We start from the raw sequence: 17,466 nt of genomic DNA, 5'->3' as shown, positions 1-17,466 counted from the left end.
GGAACCTTTTGCTTGTTTTTGAAGACCTATTGTTATTATGGAGTTTACACAAATGTTTTTATGTGTAAAGTTAATTGAAGGCCAGTGACAAGAATTTGAGACAGCCCTATGAACAACTGCAACCAAAGGCAAGACAGAAAGATAGGTGTTGCTTTGTACAGTTGAATTGATACTGTCCTAAGAGCTTTTACATGACTGTCTAGCCTGTTGTACTAGATAGGTCAGGCATGCGAATCACACTGTAGCTGCTATATTTACTTTTAAAGTATCTGTGTCACATGGCTATACATAGCCATTCTCATTCAGGGCGAGCAGGCTCAACAAATCCAATGCTCTATGAAATTGCTAAAGGACTTTAATTAAACCTGTAATACAAAAATTTACAAAAATCCAAAAGAATGTTTTGTCTGTACGTGGAGTCTTCATAGCCATAGTAAGTGATGCTATTTTCTCTATCTTTTAGAACAGAAAACACTTCTATTATATGTTTTATCTGAAATGAGGATTAAAAGCTTTTTATCTGTTTTCCTATAATAGCAACATAATTAAAAGTTCAGTGTTATATTTTAGCCTATGTTTTGCCTCAAGGCAATATTTGTACTAAAATTATATTATGTTTTTGCCAACATAGGGTAATTTTGAATAAAAGTAATCCAGATTTGGTTAGACCACGCAATGATGAGGATAACAGACAAACAAACAATATTACCCTGTTTATTAAATAATTATATTAAGCCATTGATTGGAAAACAAGCTTCCCACTGCTTCAAGCCTTTGGCATGCTGATTATTGGATTTTCTATAGACAAAAACATTGCTTTTTTAGATAAGAAGAATTTGAAAAATATTGAATGCATGTTATGATTACTGTTGCTCTCATATGGTCTTTTGTTTCCCACAGAGATGGGTATTCTTGCTGTACTTGCTCTACCATTGCTTCTCTTGGGGATCAGTGGAATTATTTATATTTACCAGTCAGTCAGGTGGCTATTGTCCAAGTCAGCTGTGCAAAACAAGGTGGTGGTGATCACGGATGCCATCTCTGGACTGGGCAAGGGTGAGTTGTCTCATTTCTTCTCGGTGTCGGAGAACAGAAACAGCCAAAGAACCACCCTCTAGGTGATAAAATGTGCATACGTTACCTCATATATATTCATAACTGCCTGGATAAAGCAGAAGTTAAAAAATATATTTTTAAACAAATCCTATGATTTTTAAATGTACATTTTTAGTCTCAGACACAGGAACTGCTGGTAAATGTCTAGGAACTGCAGAGCTTTGTATTTATTTAGTTCAATAGAATGAGAGGTTTTGTAAGCACATTAGGACTGCTATTTTTAGCATGTTGCTACTATGAGATCTTATTACATAGGCTGTCACTGCAGGGTAGCAGCAAATCAGTATAAACAGGTGTCACCTTACTCTTTACATGTTCCTTTTCAGCCCTTAAACACTTCAACATTTCCAGCTCCCCATAAACAACCGTGCTCACGCCTCTGTCCCTGTTCATATCCCTACCCCCTCTATCACCCCTGAAACCAGGACACTCCTCTTCCCTTGGCGTTCTCCAGTCCCTCCAACTGGGCTGCCTGGCTACGTGTAACGGTGGGTTCAATGGATGGAAGGAAAGGATATGTGATAATGTATCTATTTATATAAGCTGATTGCCCGGGTGCCCAGCCACTTAGCATATACTTCTTCTCGGCTCATATTTCCTGCCTACATGGTGCTGCCAGATTAAAGGTACTTGGTCATATATTGCTTAGGTACAGTCCTGTTCTAGGCATCCCTTGAAGTGCAGTAGATGCAAGTGCTTAATAAGGCAAGCATAGCTTGATGTTACATTTTGGCATTTTCAAAGACTTGCTGTGTGTTGGAAACCTTGCACTCCCAAGCAGAAAACAGATGGGGAAAGGGAATGCTCTTGCAGAATTATTCCTTAGCAGAACAGAGTAGACCTGCAACAGAAATACACACTACACTGGCAGGGAGTGCTCTTTATCAGAGACTGTTAGGACGAGGTATGAAATAATTCTGACCTCCACATCCCACCTGGTCTTTCCGTGACACACTTCAGTTTCCATTGAAGATAATATTAGCGTACATTTTCTCTTGTTGGATATTTCAGTATTTTTGTTTGGAGAGGCATGATTTAGAGTCCTCCAACTGAGACTGGGTGTCTCATAGAATCATAGGATGCCTGGAGGTTTCTAGACAAAAGTCCTACTTGGGGCAGCAATATCACCAATGCGAGGTCTGGTTGGGTATGGCTTCAAGCCAAATCTTGGAAACCTCCAAGGATAAAGAACATTTATTGAACATTTCTGCAGGTATCTCACACCAGCACTGCATGACCCCTGTGGAAGATTTTCCTTATTAACGTTTCTTCATCTTTTTTCTTTTTTTTTTTGTGACTAGCTGCTGCCTGTCTCTTGAGGCTACAAAGGCAATTGCCTACCCCCCTGACCCTGCATCCTTTTTCACATAGATGAAAAAGGAGGTAACTCAAAGCAATTTTATTTTATTATCTTAAACATATTTACTGCCAGTATCCCATAGGGTGATACCAAGAAGTTATTTGCAGGCTTGAATTATTCCAAATCATGCAGAATTTACTATGCAGTCCACTAAAGCACACGCTATGGCCGTTCTTCCAGAGCTTTAAAATACCAGCTGTCTGGCCAGCTGCTGCATATTTGAGCTCTTAGGCAACAGCCAAATTCCGTTTCCCACATGCCAGAATTTCCAGACTAAAGACGAGATTCGTCAAAGTTAAAAAAGAGAAACAAAAACTATGATGATTTAAGATGTTTGCAATGGTTTATGGTTGTTATTTAAACCTGATTCCTGTTTCTTCTCACTGCTGTAAGTCGGAAAAATCCAGGATAGTTCTAGAGGGGAATATAATTGCTTTCCCTTTTTCCCTTTTATTGCTGTTCACACAGTAGTCACATTTTATTCACAAGGTTGCCCCAACTGTTATGTTTATAGGAAAAATACCGGTATAGTTGTCCTAGTACTGGCAAATAATCTCTTGGGCTTTAAATCAAAAGTCTTTCTATGCTAGAAAAAAAGAAAATTAAAGACATTCATAAAATTACTGTTGTAAATAATGAAAAAGATTACATAAATAAAAGTCTCCAGCTGCACAGGTTTACAAATATAGAAGAGTGGATCCAGAAGTGCTTCCATACAAATATTAGGAGCCTGACATGGGCATTTAAGAAATCAAAGATGGGCATATTAGCATAACTGGATTTGCCTGTGGGTATTGAAATTTGAAGAAAATGCTTTTTGGAAGACAGCCAGCTATAGCACTAGGGTTGTACTGTTGCCCATTCAACAAAGGCCATAGGAGCTAAGACAAATCAAACAGGCTGGAAAGGCATAAGAGCAATTGTAAGACCATATTCCTGTTCTTCCAATGATGAATATGTAACTGTCATACAGATTTGATTTAGGGACCAAATATGAGGAGTCCAAGGCTGAGAGCTTTTTGGAAGGCCTAATCAGGAAAAAAAACATGAGAGGAAAAACAATTCTTGATTTCCAGTCCTACTAGCACACCTGGTCAAACTGACAGGACAGCGAGGAATATATTCTCCCTCAACACCACCTAGAGAAGAAAATAGACCAGACACACACTGTCAAGATGCTCCAGCCTGGAATTTCGTAATCTGGATCGAGTTGATCACATCATAACTCCCATGAAGACATAAACTAAAAAGTTGGCTGCAGTCTTGTGGCCAGTGCTGAGGTGGGATGAGGGTAACACTGACTGCCAGTTCCACTTGTTATGTGAGTCCCTACTTTCAGAAAAGCACAATTGTATTTCACTTGCATAAGAAAGGGAGAAGAATTCTCCCCAGAGACCTGGCTTAAACGGGGGTGAACGCCTAGCTCAGAATATACCTGAATATATGGAGAAAAAGCAGTGCCAGCCCAGCATACCCAGAAACTTCTCAGTGGCCTTCTCAGGAAGGCTTCAGGGAATTTAGCTGAACAAGAGGTAGCTCAATCTGGTTCCCGATGTTTCTGCTAACTACTGGGAAGATCTAACAGGAGATAAAGGTCTTGGGATGGATTACATATGGAGGGAGGAGTCTGTAGAAGACAGACCTCTATCATTGATGCTCCATCTGTGGGCCAGTGGGTGGTAAGTTTCTCTGTATTGCTCTTTCTCAAAGTTGTAGATGAGTTTCATGTTCGGTCATGAGTGGTGTTCCTCAGGGCTCAGTATTGGGGCCGGCCCTGTTCAATATCTTCATTGATGATCTGGATGAGGGCATTGAGTGCACCCTCAGTCAGTTTGCAGATGACACCAAGTTGGGTGGAAGCGTTGATCTGCTGGAGGGCAGGAAGGCCCTGCAGAAGGACCTGGAAAGGCTGAATCGTTGGGCCGGGGCCAACTGTATGAGATTCAACAAGGCTAAGTGCCGAGTCCTGCACTTGGGTCACAACAACCCCGTGCAACGCTACAGGCTGGGGGAGGAGTGGCTGGAGAGCTGCCTGGCAGAAAAGGACCTGGGAGTGTTGGTCGACAGCCGCCTGAACATGAGCCAGCAGTGTGCTCAGGTGGCCAAGAGGGCCAATGGCATCCTGGCTTGTATGAGGAATAGTGTGGCCAGCAGGACCAGGGAGGTGATAGTGCCCCTGTACTTGGCATTGGTGAGGCCACACCTCAAGTACTGTGTTCAGTTTTGGGCCCCTCACTACAAGAAGGACATCGAGGTGCTGGAGCGTGTCCAGAGAAGGGCACTGAAGTTGGTGAAGGGTCTAGAGCACAAGTCTTATGAGGAGCGGCTGAGGGAGCTGGGGTTGTTTAGTCTGGAGAAGAGGAGGCTGAGGGGAGACCTTATTGCTCTCTACAACTACCTGAAAGGAGGTTGTAGCGAGGTGGGGGTTGGTCTCTTCTCCCAAGTAACAAGCGATAGGACAAAACGGCCTCAATCTGTGCCAGGGGAGGTTTAGGTTAGATATTAGGAAAAACTTCTTCACCGAAAGGGTGGTCAGGCACTGGAACAGGCTGCCCAGGGAAGTGGTTGAGTCTCCATCCCTAGAGGTATTTAAAGAATGGATAGATGTGGTGCTTGAGGACATGGTATGGTGATGGACTTGGTAGTGATAGGTTAACAGTTGGACTTGATGATCTTAAGGGACTTTTCCAACCTTAACGATTCTATGATTCTATGTTGCCAAGAGTTTCATGAAGGCAGCATACAGAGCTAGTTTTACTGTTTACTGGAGTTGATTGATTGGTTTCTTCTTTATGCTGCAGTAGATATGAAGGTTTGCAAAAGACGCAGTTTGTATTGCAGCAACCTTAAGTGTGTATTTTTGTATATATTTTTCTTTGTAGCAAGTGTGTCTGTAGGTGGAGAGAGTTAAGGAAGAAAGATAACCAGAACAGTTTTTCTAACTCAAACCCATCATCCATTAACTTGTATATTGTTATTTTCTTAATTAAACTTTTATTAAATCCCATGACTAAACAGTACCATTGTGCTGTACCATTAATTGTGCATTATACCATTACATTAAATTTTAATTTATTATTCACATATATATTATTGCCATTTATTGCTTTCTTTTTTCTCATATATGTTTATTCTTTCAAAATTAATGAATTTTAAAACATAGATTCAACATCATTAGCAAAAACAACATCCCATTTCAAGCAAAATAAAGAAAATCAAATTGTTATTATTGTTATTATTTCTTTTGAACTTATTTCTCTCCTAGAATGTTCTCGGGTGTTTCACACAGGAGGAGCAAGGCTTGTGTTGTGTGGCAGGACATGGGAAAAGTTAGAAGCCTTATATGATGCTTTAATTAGCGTGGCAGACCCCAGTACGGTAAGTATTTCCTCAGTCTGCTTTGAAAAATCACAACTTGAGGTAAACACCTTGGTCAGGTACACAAAGCACTTTTAAATCTGGTAAAATAAGGCACGTGAAACATGATTTGCTGTTAATGGTGATTTTGGTCACCCAGGTAACACACCCAACACAGTCCAGAGAGAGAGAGAGAGAGAAAGCCCTCTGAAGGTCTTCAGAGCATGATGCCAAAAGTATAAGTCAGAAATCCTGCTCTCTTGAGCTAATTCAAGGCAATTACTGTAAAACAACTGAGTGGTCCTGCATTTTGCACAAGCCACCCAATTAGAAATGCTAGGCAGAGGAATTTGCCTGTTAATTTGGATGAAAGGGATCCAAAGTGCTTCATTTAATCACAGGATCTATCATCCATTTTTTCACATAATTAGAGTGCTCAAGGAATGGGAGATGGGTCTAAAGATTGAGTTAATTTTGAGTTTCTCCACTACTTTGAGAGAAGTCCCAGCTAGAAGGGCATGGGAGCATATGAATAAAAGTGCCCTTTCCTCATTACCACTGACTGGGTTACCATGCAAGTAGACGTGCAAGGCTGCCCCTGCTGTCAGTTCTTTGGAAAGTGTTTCTTTGATGCTCATGGGAAAGCTTTCCTTCTGTGACCAATAGATAGCTGACTCATTTCAGGGCACAGGTGTTCCTGAAGGCATCACACAAATTCTACAGCCATTGCTCACCAGACCACAAATATTTGCGTTTGACACTTTTTTTTCAGTGAGCTTCATTCATCTGCATAAATAACCATAAAAATAGTGTGTTCATGTTAGTCTGAGCAGACTCAACTAGGAAAAAAATATTAAGCATGACTAAGGGATCTGCATTACATCATCATAGTAATATAGTAAGAGAAGATACTCAGGGTTCATTCCTCTGTCCCAGAGCTGATAAAAGCTACATCTTTGCAGAAGCCGTACAAATGTAAACTCTGTTTGGATAACCTATAGCTGAACAAATCATTCCTACCCTCCAACCACCCCCCATGTATATGTAAATCATCTGTCAAAAAGTACTACATCCTAGACTCTGTGGTCAGCAAAGTTCTTCAGAGGGCTGCTTACAGAAAGACCATAAATTGGAGTGGTAGGAGTCACCCCTTGTGTCTATCATCTGTCTCCGCTGATTACAAGAGAGACAAAACTCAATAGGGTAGAGCTAGTCCAGTTTACCCTTCCCATGGTGTTCTGCTTCATCTGAATTTCAGAGTCTATGATACCCATCGCTGAACTACCTTCTTTCTAAAGTGGGTTAAAACAACAAATGAAAGTTTCTGTGAGAATGATAAAAGCACTTTTTTTCAGATATCCAGGTAAATTAATTTACAAGACAAGTAAATAGAAATACATTTTTATATAACAGGTATCCTTGAAATAAGTCTTTTCTTTATTAGTCATATGCACCAAAGCTCATACTTCTGGATATCTCAGACATAAACTGCATTCAAGATGTAGCTAAGGAAATCCTGAATTGCTATGGCTGTGTGGATATACTGATCAACAACGCAAGTATGAAGGTGAAAGGAGCAGTGCAGAGCATTTCATTGGAACTTGATAAAAAGATAATGAATGCCAACTATTTTGGACCTATAACATTAACCAAAGGTATTTTAATTTTTCTTCCTGTTTTGCTGTTGCCACTTAAAGCTTGAGATCCAAGTCATTGGTATTACACTGTTTCATTTGCACTTATTTTTGCCTTCTTCACTATAATCAAAAACAATTCTGTGAAAATCAATGGACTGAAATTGAGGTGAAGAGGATCAAAATCAGAGTGTCTGGGTTTGGAAATAGATTGGTCAAGAAATATGTAAGCAGATGTTTGAAAGACAGATTTTTTTAAAATGTCTGCTTATTGTATTTTGCATATGGTAACTCCTTTATTTACATGCTTGCAGCCTTTGTAACAAAAAGACAATTGTTTTCAAAACCCTTGCAAGGATACAGACAGGCTCACATTAAATGTGATAATACTGCACCCAAATCTGCATGTAGAATCCAAGTGAAGTCTAGAAGACACTCAATTTCTAGCTACTGGACTTTGTGATACTTGTGATTGCAGTATTGAAACAACCTTCATCAAAGCTGTGCTGTCTACACTTCAGCTGTCACTTATTTTCACTGAATACATTGAGCTCTTTTACTTATGTGGCTCTTTCTTTTATTTCTTTTTTTTTCAGCCATTCTTCCCAACATGATATCAAGAAGAACTGGCCAAATTGTTCTAATTAATAGTATCCAAGGAAAAATAGGAATCCCATTTCGTGCAGCTTGTAAGTTATACATAGCAAAAATGTACATTCTAATGCATAAATTGTTAGTATTCTATGGCACTGATAATAGGTTATTAAAAGTGTTAATTTGCATCCTGATTCAGTAAACTATTAATACAGTATTTGACTGAAAAATTTTCAAAAAGAAGTGGAACTCAAGAAGAAATAGTTAAAATACTATCTTTGAAGCATAACTACTGCTTAAGGTACCTGAGGACAAGAGGATATCAAATGTGACAGCAAGGGTTTTTTATGATCTTTGGAGACATTCAGGAAACAGAAAACTTGTAGGTCTAACATCTGTACTGGACATATTAGTAGAAACCATAATGAAGAATGAACTAGTGTGTAAATATAACATACTCGTAGATACCAGCTACTGCTTTGTAAAGGGAGACTCATGCACTTAATTGATTTATGTGCAGGAGTTTAAAAGGAGATGTAGTAATTGTATTCTGCTTGGCTTTCCAGAAAATTTTCAAGATCTTTCATCCAAAGCTCCTAATGAAACTAAGCTGTCCTGAACTATGATGAAAGGTCTTTGCATTAATAAAATGCAAAGTTAGTGGACAGAAAATATAGGATAGATGTAAACAGACATTTTTAACTGTAAGAGGAGGTCAGAGTGGATGATGGGCTCTGAAATAAAAGGTCTGCGAGACCTCAGGATTGTGACTTATAGTTCCATGAAAAAAAAAAAAAAAACAGTGACAGAAACTGTAAGGAAAACAGTAGAAAAAAAAATAAATCCTGTCTTTATGCTTTTGTATAAATCTATGCAGTGCCCACATCTTCAATATTGTGTGCAATTCTGGTCCCCCGTCTCACAAGAAGTATAAGAACAACAAAAATGGCTCAGAAAAGAAACAACACATTGATGGGACATCTGGAATGGTTTCCATCTAGGAAACAGCCAATTGTGTCAAGATACATTGTATGTGTATAAAATCATGAGTAGCAGAAATGCTAACAGAGGTAGTTTTTACAGTGCCTCTACCAATATCTACGTTGCATGAAATGAAGCTGCTAGAGGAAGGAATTTCAAACCAAATGAATGGAGAAGCTTCTTTCCATTCCCAGAGCCCACTTGCCATTTTTTAGATTGTATTATGCACAGGTTGATTTTCACTGCAAACCGAGTCAAATACAAGGTGGACGAGTGCTTTGCAGCTCTGCTGCACTTAACACATAGTTCTGGTTTTTGGTCAAGGTTCACATACTATCATCTTTCTTTAATACCATTCTCAATAAGAAGGAACTAAGAGCAGTTAAAAAAAATTCTTAACATTCAGTTACTTTAATATTAACAGCATCTTGGATTGCTGCCACAGGGCAAAGGCCTAATTAGTTTACAAAATATTAGTACTCCTGCATTCCAGAAATAGACATGTATTTCACTGCATTTTATTGATGTGTCACGAACTGTGACTTAATATTTCTGATTGGGAAATCCAGACACATGCTCTTTGACATGTATAGGGAGATTGACTGCATACCTCATGCATAATTGTCCTGTACAAATAATTTCCTTTTGTTTATTTTAAATATGTCATATGATAATTTCAATATGATAATAGTGAAATAATTCACTGTTCTTTTGCCTTTTGGGTAATCATTCCATGCTCAGTTTTCCAAACATTTATGTTCTATGGAACTCTATCATACCTCTATATCCATGCTTTCATATATCCAAACATGCGTATGTGGGGTTTTTTTCTTTCTTTTAGATGCTGCTTCTAAGCATGCTGCTGTAGGCTTTTTTGATTGTCTTAGAGCTGAAATGGAAGAATTTGATATTTCTGTCAGCACTGTGAATCCAACCTTCATCTGTTCATACCATCGCCAACCAGCACCTGGCAACTGGGAGGCATCTATTTGGAAATGTAAGGTTTGATGCATCAAGAGAGATGGTAGATGAGGCCGATAGAGCAGTATGGAGGCTTTTCCCAGGGAGAAGAAAGGAGCATAGGGAAAAGAATGGAAATGACAGAAAGGATGAACAGATTAGGGGAGCAAAAGAAAAGAGAGACTGGAGAGATCATGTGAGCCTGCTGAAAAGTGAAGGAACATGGAAGGGAAATATGATGTGAGAAAATAAATACACCAAGGCATGGGAAATGGAGGTAGAGCAGAGCATGAAAGGTCCCAAGGGAGAGTTCCACTGCACTCAAGTTGCTCCTTCTCTTAGGGACTGTGAGGATTTTATTTCAAAATTGGGACATACCGATAAGGGGAAGGGAAGGAGTAATGGATTGAAAGCGTGTAGGAATTTAACTAATTTGCCTCAGCCTCCATACTGTGATATGGGCATCAGCTGTGTATCTTTTCACGACCATTCCCTCAGATGTGTGTCTGTCTGTCTGTCTGTCTGTAACTCTCACTCCTCTCTGTTTGATTTACAGTCTTTTTCAGAAAGGTGGCATATGGTGTGCACCCAGTGGAGGTGGCAGAGGAAGTCTTGCGCACAGTGAGCAGTAAGAAGCAGGAGGTACTTATGGCCAACCCTATCCCCAGAGCAGCAGTTTACATTCGCACCTTCTTCCCTGAGCTGTTTTTTGCCATTGTTGCCTCAGGGATTAGGGAAAAGCTGAAGACAGAAGAGGAAAATTGATTTTGTTTGGCTCTTTTCCCTGCTTTTGACCTGGAAAAAAGTTCATGTTTCAAATGTCAATGATTTCTGCTTCTCACTATGAGTAGAATAAACAGGAGGCTTTATTAAACATGAACCAGCCAATGTCTCACTTAGTGATTCACTACTGTTGGCACACGTTCGTCTATGGTACTTCCACTCTTCTGGATTTAGTGAATATGACAAGATGTCATTGTTTGCATTACAACAGTATGAGGAAAAACTCTACTAGGAACTTTATCGTTGTTATAGGAGAGTGATTCCCAATCTAAACAGGTAGATCAAAGTTTGAGGACCTGCAGCAACTTATCAGAATAGTCTGTCAGTGTTAAGACTGATGGGAACTTACAGGAACAAAGGGACAGGGAAGTAGGGAGATGCAGGAGACAGAGGAATAAAAATCAGTGGAAAATGGGGTTAGAGCCTGGATCAGGGTGTTCCTTTTCCTTCCTTCGGAAGTACTTGCAGGATATGCAAATGGTGAGCCCAAATAAGGGCTTATCTAGTTCAATATCTCATCCGCAACAGGTCCCTGGAGTACGTGCTTAAAAGATGAATTATAAGAACGGGAAAATAATATGGAGAGACTCCCTGTACTGTACTCTCCCAGGTTACGGTAATCTGCTACACAGTTTGAAACCAAATCTGTCTGTACATCTTGCAAAACTATCAGTTTTTCAGACAAATTTTTCACATCCCTATTTGAATCATTTCATCCCTGAGGAAAGGGACTAATCATATATAAAAAAAGACTTCCTTATGTTTACTTTAAACCTGACGTCAGGTAATATTCTCTGATATCTCCGATTCTTTTACTGTGAGAGACAAAAAATAATGGTACTCAATTCATTCACTCCCAGTCATCCATGCCCATCGTACTTTCTATGCAGTTACCTGTTTTCCAAGTTGGAAAGCCCTGGTATCTATTCACTTTCTCTTTGTGAGAAGTCCAGATTATTCTTCTTGTTCTTCTTTATATCTTTTCTTGGTTTACCTTATTTATTTTTTTTTTAAGACAGACAGGCCACAGCTGCATGCAGCATTCAAGACAGATAAAAAATCTGGATTCACAGACAGGCATACAGATGCTTCCCGGGTTTTTCACTTCTTTTCTTCTTTTGCACGTCTTATGCAAATTCCTGGTATTGAGGTATTTTTCTGACTGCTGCTGAGCATTGAGTTCTGCAACGTGTGGTAATTAATCATCACGTCCAATATAATCATGGCCATTACTCATGTCAGTTATGTAAATTCCATATATTCCCAAAGTTCTCTCACTTGCAGTCATTCTAGGCTTCTCTTCCCTATCACATTTTCTCAGTTCATGCTGAGGACTTACCCCCTTTTTGTCTCATCCTGTGAGCTGAAACAGAATATAAATAAAGCTAATGCAAGCGTGTCTTGATCTTCAGTTTTACATCTAAGAGCTTAAATTCTGTCTCCCAAACCCTCCCCTGGTGTTTTTTGTGCCATCAGTACTCACAGAGATCATGACCACCTACTTTTTTGCAGACACTGTCAAAATGCCTTGTTTGCGGAATGCCTACAAAGGAAATACCTACTCAGAAAGCATAAAACCAAACCGCACTTGCTGCTACAACAAGTCCAATTGCTCTTTTAACTTTCAACACCAGCTGTACTTATCTACCTCTTTCTATCAGTAAGAATCAACAAACATGAAAGGAGTTCTCAGTGCAAGGAAATACATGGTTATCATCCTTCAGGGATGTTAACCTTTTCTTGTATCTCTAATTCAATTGCTCTGGCTTCAAGAAACATGCATGCATCTACCTTACTCAGGGAAGTAGTTCACAACTAGCGAGAATTAGCCAGTTCCTGAAGTACCTGCTGGAGCCTCATCTGTTTTCTGTTGTAGCAATGGGCTTTTATTGTTGTTTGAATGACTATACCTTAACTGTAACGTCAAACATCCACTTTGTCCAAAATTTTCTTGCTCCTCACCAGAACTCTACTACGTCAAACGTCCCTCTACAAGAAGGGTCGGAAGGAGGATCTGGGAAACTACAGGCCTGTCAGCCTGACCTCGGTGCCGGGGAAGGTCACGGAACAAATCATCTTGAGTGCCATTACGCGACACGTGTGGGACAACTGGGGGATCAGTCTCAACCAGCATGGGTTTATGAAATGGAGGTCCTGCTTCACTAACCTGGTCTCCCTCTATGACAAGGTGACCCGCTTGGCGGATGAGGGGAAGGCTGTGGATGTTGCCTACTTGGACTTTAGTAAGGCCTTTGACACTGTCTCCCACAGCATTCTCCTGGAGAAGCTGGCTGCTCACGGCTTGGATGAGTGCACTCTGCGCTGGGTTAAAAACTGGCTGGACGGCCGAGCCCAGAGAGTGGTGGTGAATGGGGTCAAATCCAGTTGGCAGCCGGTCACCAGTGGTGTTCCCCGGGGCTCAGTATTGGGGCCAGTCCTGTTCAATATCTTCATTGATGATCTGGATGAGGGCATTGAGTGCACCCTCAGTCAGTTTGCAGATGACACCAAGTTGGGTGGAAGCGTTGATCTGCTGGAGGGCAGGAAGGCCCTGCAGAAGGACCTGGAAAGGCTGAATCGTTGGGCCGGGGCCAACTGTATGAGATTCAACAAGGCTAAGTGCCGAGTCCTGCACTTGGGTCACAACAACCCCGTGCAACGCTACAGGCTGGGGGAGGAGTGGCTGGAGAGCTGCCTGGCAGAAAAGGACCTGGGAGTGTTGGTCGACAGCCGCCTGAACATGAGCCAGCAGTGTGCTCAGGTGGCCAAGAGGGCCAATGGCATCCTGGCTTGTATGAGGAATAGTGTGGCCAGCAGGACCAGGGAGGTGATAGTGCCCCTGTACTTGGCATTGGTGAGGCCACACCTCAAGTACTGTGTTCAGTTTTGGGCCCCTCACTACAAGAAGGACATCGAGGTGCTGGAGCGTGTCCAGAGAAGGGCAACGAAGTTGGTGAAGGGTCTAGAGCACAAGTCTTATGAGGAGCGGCTGAGGGAGCTGGGGTTGTTTAGTCTGGAGAAGAGGAGGCTGAGGGGAGACCTTATTGCTCTCTACAACTACCTGAAAGGAGGTTGTAGCGAGGTGGGGGTTGGTCTCTTCTCCCAAGTAACGAGTGACAGGACAAGAGAAAACGGCCTCAAGCTGCGCCAGGGAAGGTTTAGATTGGATATTAGGAAAAACTTCTTCACCGAAAGGGTAGTCAGGCACTGGAACAGGCTGCCCAGGGAAGTGGTTGAGTCCCCATCCCTGGAGGTATTTAAAAGAGGTGTAGACGTGGTGCTTGAGGACATGGTTTAGTGGTGGACTTGGCTGTGATAGGTTAACGGTTGGATTCAATGATCTTAAGGGTCTTTTCCAACCTTAACGATTCTATGATTCTATGATTCTATGAAATGGGCTTTTGCTGTGGTCTCAGTTATACTTGTGTCTGGACCTCAGCAACAGCCAAACCGTTCACAGCTCCACAAAAACAAGATATGGAATAACTGGATAATTTCATCAGAAAAGGATCAGAGAATCACAGGACATCACATATAAACATGAATCAACATTGTCTTGCTTTGTTGTAAAAACAAGTGGATTGCATGTTAAAATAAGCTGAAAAATCCTTTTGCTCCATTTTTCACTTTCTAGATATAAGCAGAAATTCTTCATTGATTTTGAATATTTCACTTAAGAAATGTGGAACAGTTCAAGAAACCACAGTGAAAAGCAGTGAGAGAGACAAAGGTAAAATAACACCTGTGATCTATCAAGAAATTTTTAAAGAACAGATGTGTTTTAATCTAGAAAGTAGAAGAAAGTTATATCTAAACAATTTTCAAATACCTAAAATGTACTGCCAAGAGGATAGAACTAAACTGTTCTCCATTTCTGCTGTAGTAGTCCAATGTGCTAAAATTACTGCAAAGGAGATTTACAGGGAAAGAATTTTCTGCTAAGAATAGTTAAGCATGAAGGATAAATTGCCACAGAAATTTTAGAATGCCTGTCTTTGGAAGCTTTAAAGAAGAGATTAATGAAACATCTGTAAAAAAGCAATGTAGCTTTAGTTTATCCTGCTTAGAGGAAAAGAAGGATTAGGTGACCTTTTAAATGGGTCACACTTTTCTATAATTCTGTGGCTTTTTCTCATATCAAGAACCAAGTTTCTCCACTGGTATTTCTGAAGCAAATTTTTTTCCTCTGGCAAAATCTGTTATTTAATCTGAAGTTTTCTCTTTCATTTGTCCATCTCTGCCTCACTGTCTAAATACCTGTGGATATATGTTGCATGTAAAAATATTATAATGAAAAGAAATATTATGAGATGAGTTCATTAAGAGATATTTTCTGTAAGCCTCACTCAGCCATATTTTAATCTATGTAGATTCCTTAATAATACTAACTATTATAAATGAGGACAAAACTAGGCCTGCAGATTTAGTTGTAGAAGTCATAGGAGAAAGATATCCAATGGCAGCTCCTTTAATTTTTTTTAAGCTTCTCATAGGCCTAAAAGGCACTTTTTTTTTTTTTTTAATGGGAGCTGCAGTTGCACTGTTTTAAATTTATATTTTTTGTGCTGAAATCAACTATTTCGTGGTGTTGGACAAGAAAATTGACATTGCTAGCCACAAGGGCCCTTGAAGTAAGGAAGAATTTAAAAGAATGCTAAGACTGGAAATTCTTAGAAGTGAGGAGACTCTTGTCTAATTTTAGACATCTGTCCTAAGTATAGCCTACCCAGAGCTAACCTCCCAGATCCCATTCTTAAGCAGTAGAAAGAAATAGGTGCCTGTAACCTGTGATTTATCTGACATACAGCTTAGGATAACATGAGTTGCATCATAGAAGTGCCTGTTTCTCTCATTAACTTTCACTGGACTCCAGGTAACCAGCACAAGTGTAGATCTGTGTATCAGTGCCTCAGGCATCTGAATTTTACTGAGATGCCACATTCATCAGGACTGATTGGGTCAAATGAACTGGAATAAAAATGCCACAGTATTTGATAAATCTTTTTTTTTTTTTTTTTTTTTCCTTCTTCCAAATAATGTGGTTCCAGGGCTTACCAGAATTATTGATGTCTACAAACTGGGAGCCAAAAGTTAAAATAAGGACCAGAATGTGAACTCATGGGTTGCAAACAGGGGCAAGAAGTCTTGCATTTCACCAGGTGAATTTGTTTACTAGACATCCAGCAGAAGACACATACCTTCTTGAATGATTAACATGTGAGAAAAACAGACCATCTGAGATTTAAAAATTGATCAGGATGGGGATCCTATTGCACAATTATTTAAAGCTCTTGTCTGCATACAGCACTTTATATTAGTGCGAACCACTGTGAGAAACGGTCCTGAGGAAAGAGCATATGATAGAGACTACCAGTCTGTCTTTGTAAACTGCAGGCTAATAAAAAAATTGAGGTGCTTAAATTAGATCTTTTAAAGATCTTTTAGGCACCAACCAAGTATGTTCCTGGATGAGGTGGAAGTTCATCAGTGACACCCAGGAACAACATGAGATGGGTAAAAATCTATTGTAAAGAGATCACAGTCTATTGTAAAAATCTATTGTAAAGAGATCACAGTCATTATAAAGGAAGAAAAGCAGAAAGTCAGATGGAATCAGGAATAAATCCTCTATCAGTGAAGATGTTAGAAACATCTCTATCACAAAGAAATATGTGAAACAAGTGGAAGGAATCAAGATCTTGTGTTCTGGTCAAGGGATTGAGACTACTGCTAGTTGTAGTAGTACTACTAATCCTCTTCTACTAGAGTGGATATAAACTCTCTAGCAACTGCTTTTTTCATCTGCAGAACTGAAGGTGGCAGTTTCAGAATACTGGGTATGCTGTAATCAATGAAGACAGACTTTTCTAAAGATGAAAGGGGAACTCTTACTGCTGTCTACAGCTACCTAATGGGATGGTGTAGAAAAGATGGAGGCAGACTCTTCTCAGATGTGCACAGTGGCAGAAAAAAATGTAATGGACACAAATTGGAACACATGAAATTCTGGTTAGATATTAGGAACTATCTTTTCCACAATTACAGTAGTCAAGCATTGGGACAGGTTGCCAATGAGGTCAGGAAATCTCACTTCTTGAATATATTCAAAACTCAACTGCTTAAGGCTCTGAGCAACCTCATCTCATTCATCTGGCTTTGAGAGAGGAGGTTGGACCAAAAACCTCCAGAGATACCTTCTAACTTTAATTATCCTATAATTCTGTGTGAGTCTATAGGTATAGGTGAGTCTTGCAGTTGGTCTCTGGCCAAGATAATTTTGATATTACCCCAGCCAGAGATGTGATTCTGTCAGATTTCCCATTGGATGGGAAAATTTGGATGAATACCAAATGCTGAAAATGCTGAAAATGAATGAAACTGCAGACAAGTTAGGCAGAGTAAAACATATAATCAAACAAACCCTGCTGAAGGTACCAGGAGATGACTTTGGGCATAAATACCTGACTGACATCCTCTAGTGAGTCCCACAGTGCTCTATGCAATGAGGTGTCAGCTGGCAGGACACAGTCTACCCCAGTCACTATTCAGAGATGCCACTTTATATTTATTTGTTTGTTTGTTTGAAAGGTGTTCATGAGTGTTTAGAAGCTGGGAATACGTTAAATGCTAAATTAATAAGGAGAATACTATGGCAATTGTTCTTTCTAAAGTTCGTGTGAA

General features: G+C 40.0%; 1 protein-coding gene across 1 annotated transcript; it reads left to right on the top strand.

The window, feature by feature from the left end:
• Nucleotides 1–389: 389 nt before the first annotated feature.
• On the top strand, nucleotides 390–10,848 carry DHRS7C (dehydrogenase/reductase 7C). Its single transcript, XM_082326659.1, has 7 exons — nucleotides 390–433; nucleotides 901–1,056; nucleotides 5,742–5,854; nucleotides 7,278–7,488; nucleotides 8,064–8,156; nucleotides 9,884–10,039; nucleotides 10,559–10,848. The coding sequence occupies exons 2-7, from the start codon at nucleotides 903–905 to the stop codon at nucleotides 10,765–10,767; spliced, it is 936 nt and encodes a 311-aa protein (XP_082182785.1). The 5' UTR covers nucleotides 390–433; nucleotides 901–902; the 3' UTR covers nucleotides 10,768–10,848.
• Nucleotides 10,849–17,466: the final 6,618 nt, after the last annotated feature.

The sequence above is a fragment of the Platalea leucorodia genome (genome assembly GCF_965183815.1).
Source record: "Platalea leucorodia genome assembly, chromosome: 14".
NCBI classification, from domain to species: domain Eukaryota; kingdom Metazoa; phylum Chordata; class Aves; order Pelecaniformes; family Threskiornithidae; genus Platalea; species Platalea leucorodia.
Note: the sequence above shows the minus strand (reverse complement) of the source record. Positions and strands in the feature narration are given on the sequence as shown.

Excerpts from the sequence above, each read along its gene's own strand:
- DHRS7C (XM_082326659.1), top strand. The coding sequence starts at position 903 with ATGGGTATTCTTGCTGTACTTGCTCTACCATTGCTTCTCTTGGGGATC. Across the intron at positions 5,855-7,277 it reads GCGTGGCAGACCCCAGTACG|TCATATGCACCAAAGCTCAT; the intron begins GTAAGTATTTCC and ends TTTCTTTATTAG. Across the intron at positions 10,040-10,558 it reads GGAGGCATCTATTTGGAAAT|TCTTTTTCAGAAAGGTGGCA; the intron begins GTAAGGTTTGAT and ends TTTGATTTACAG.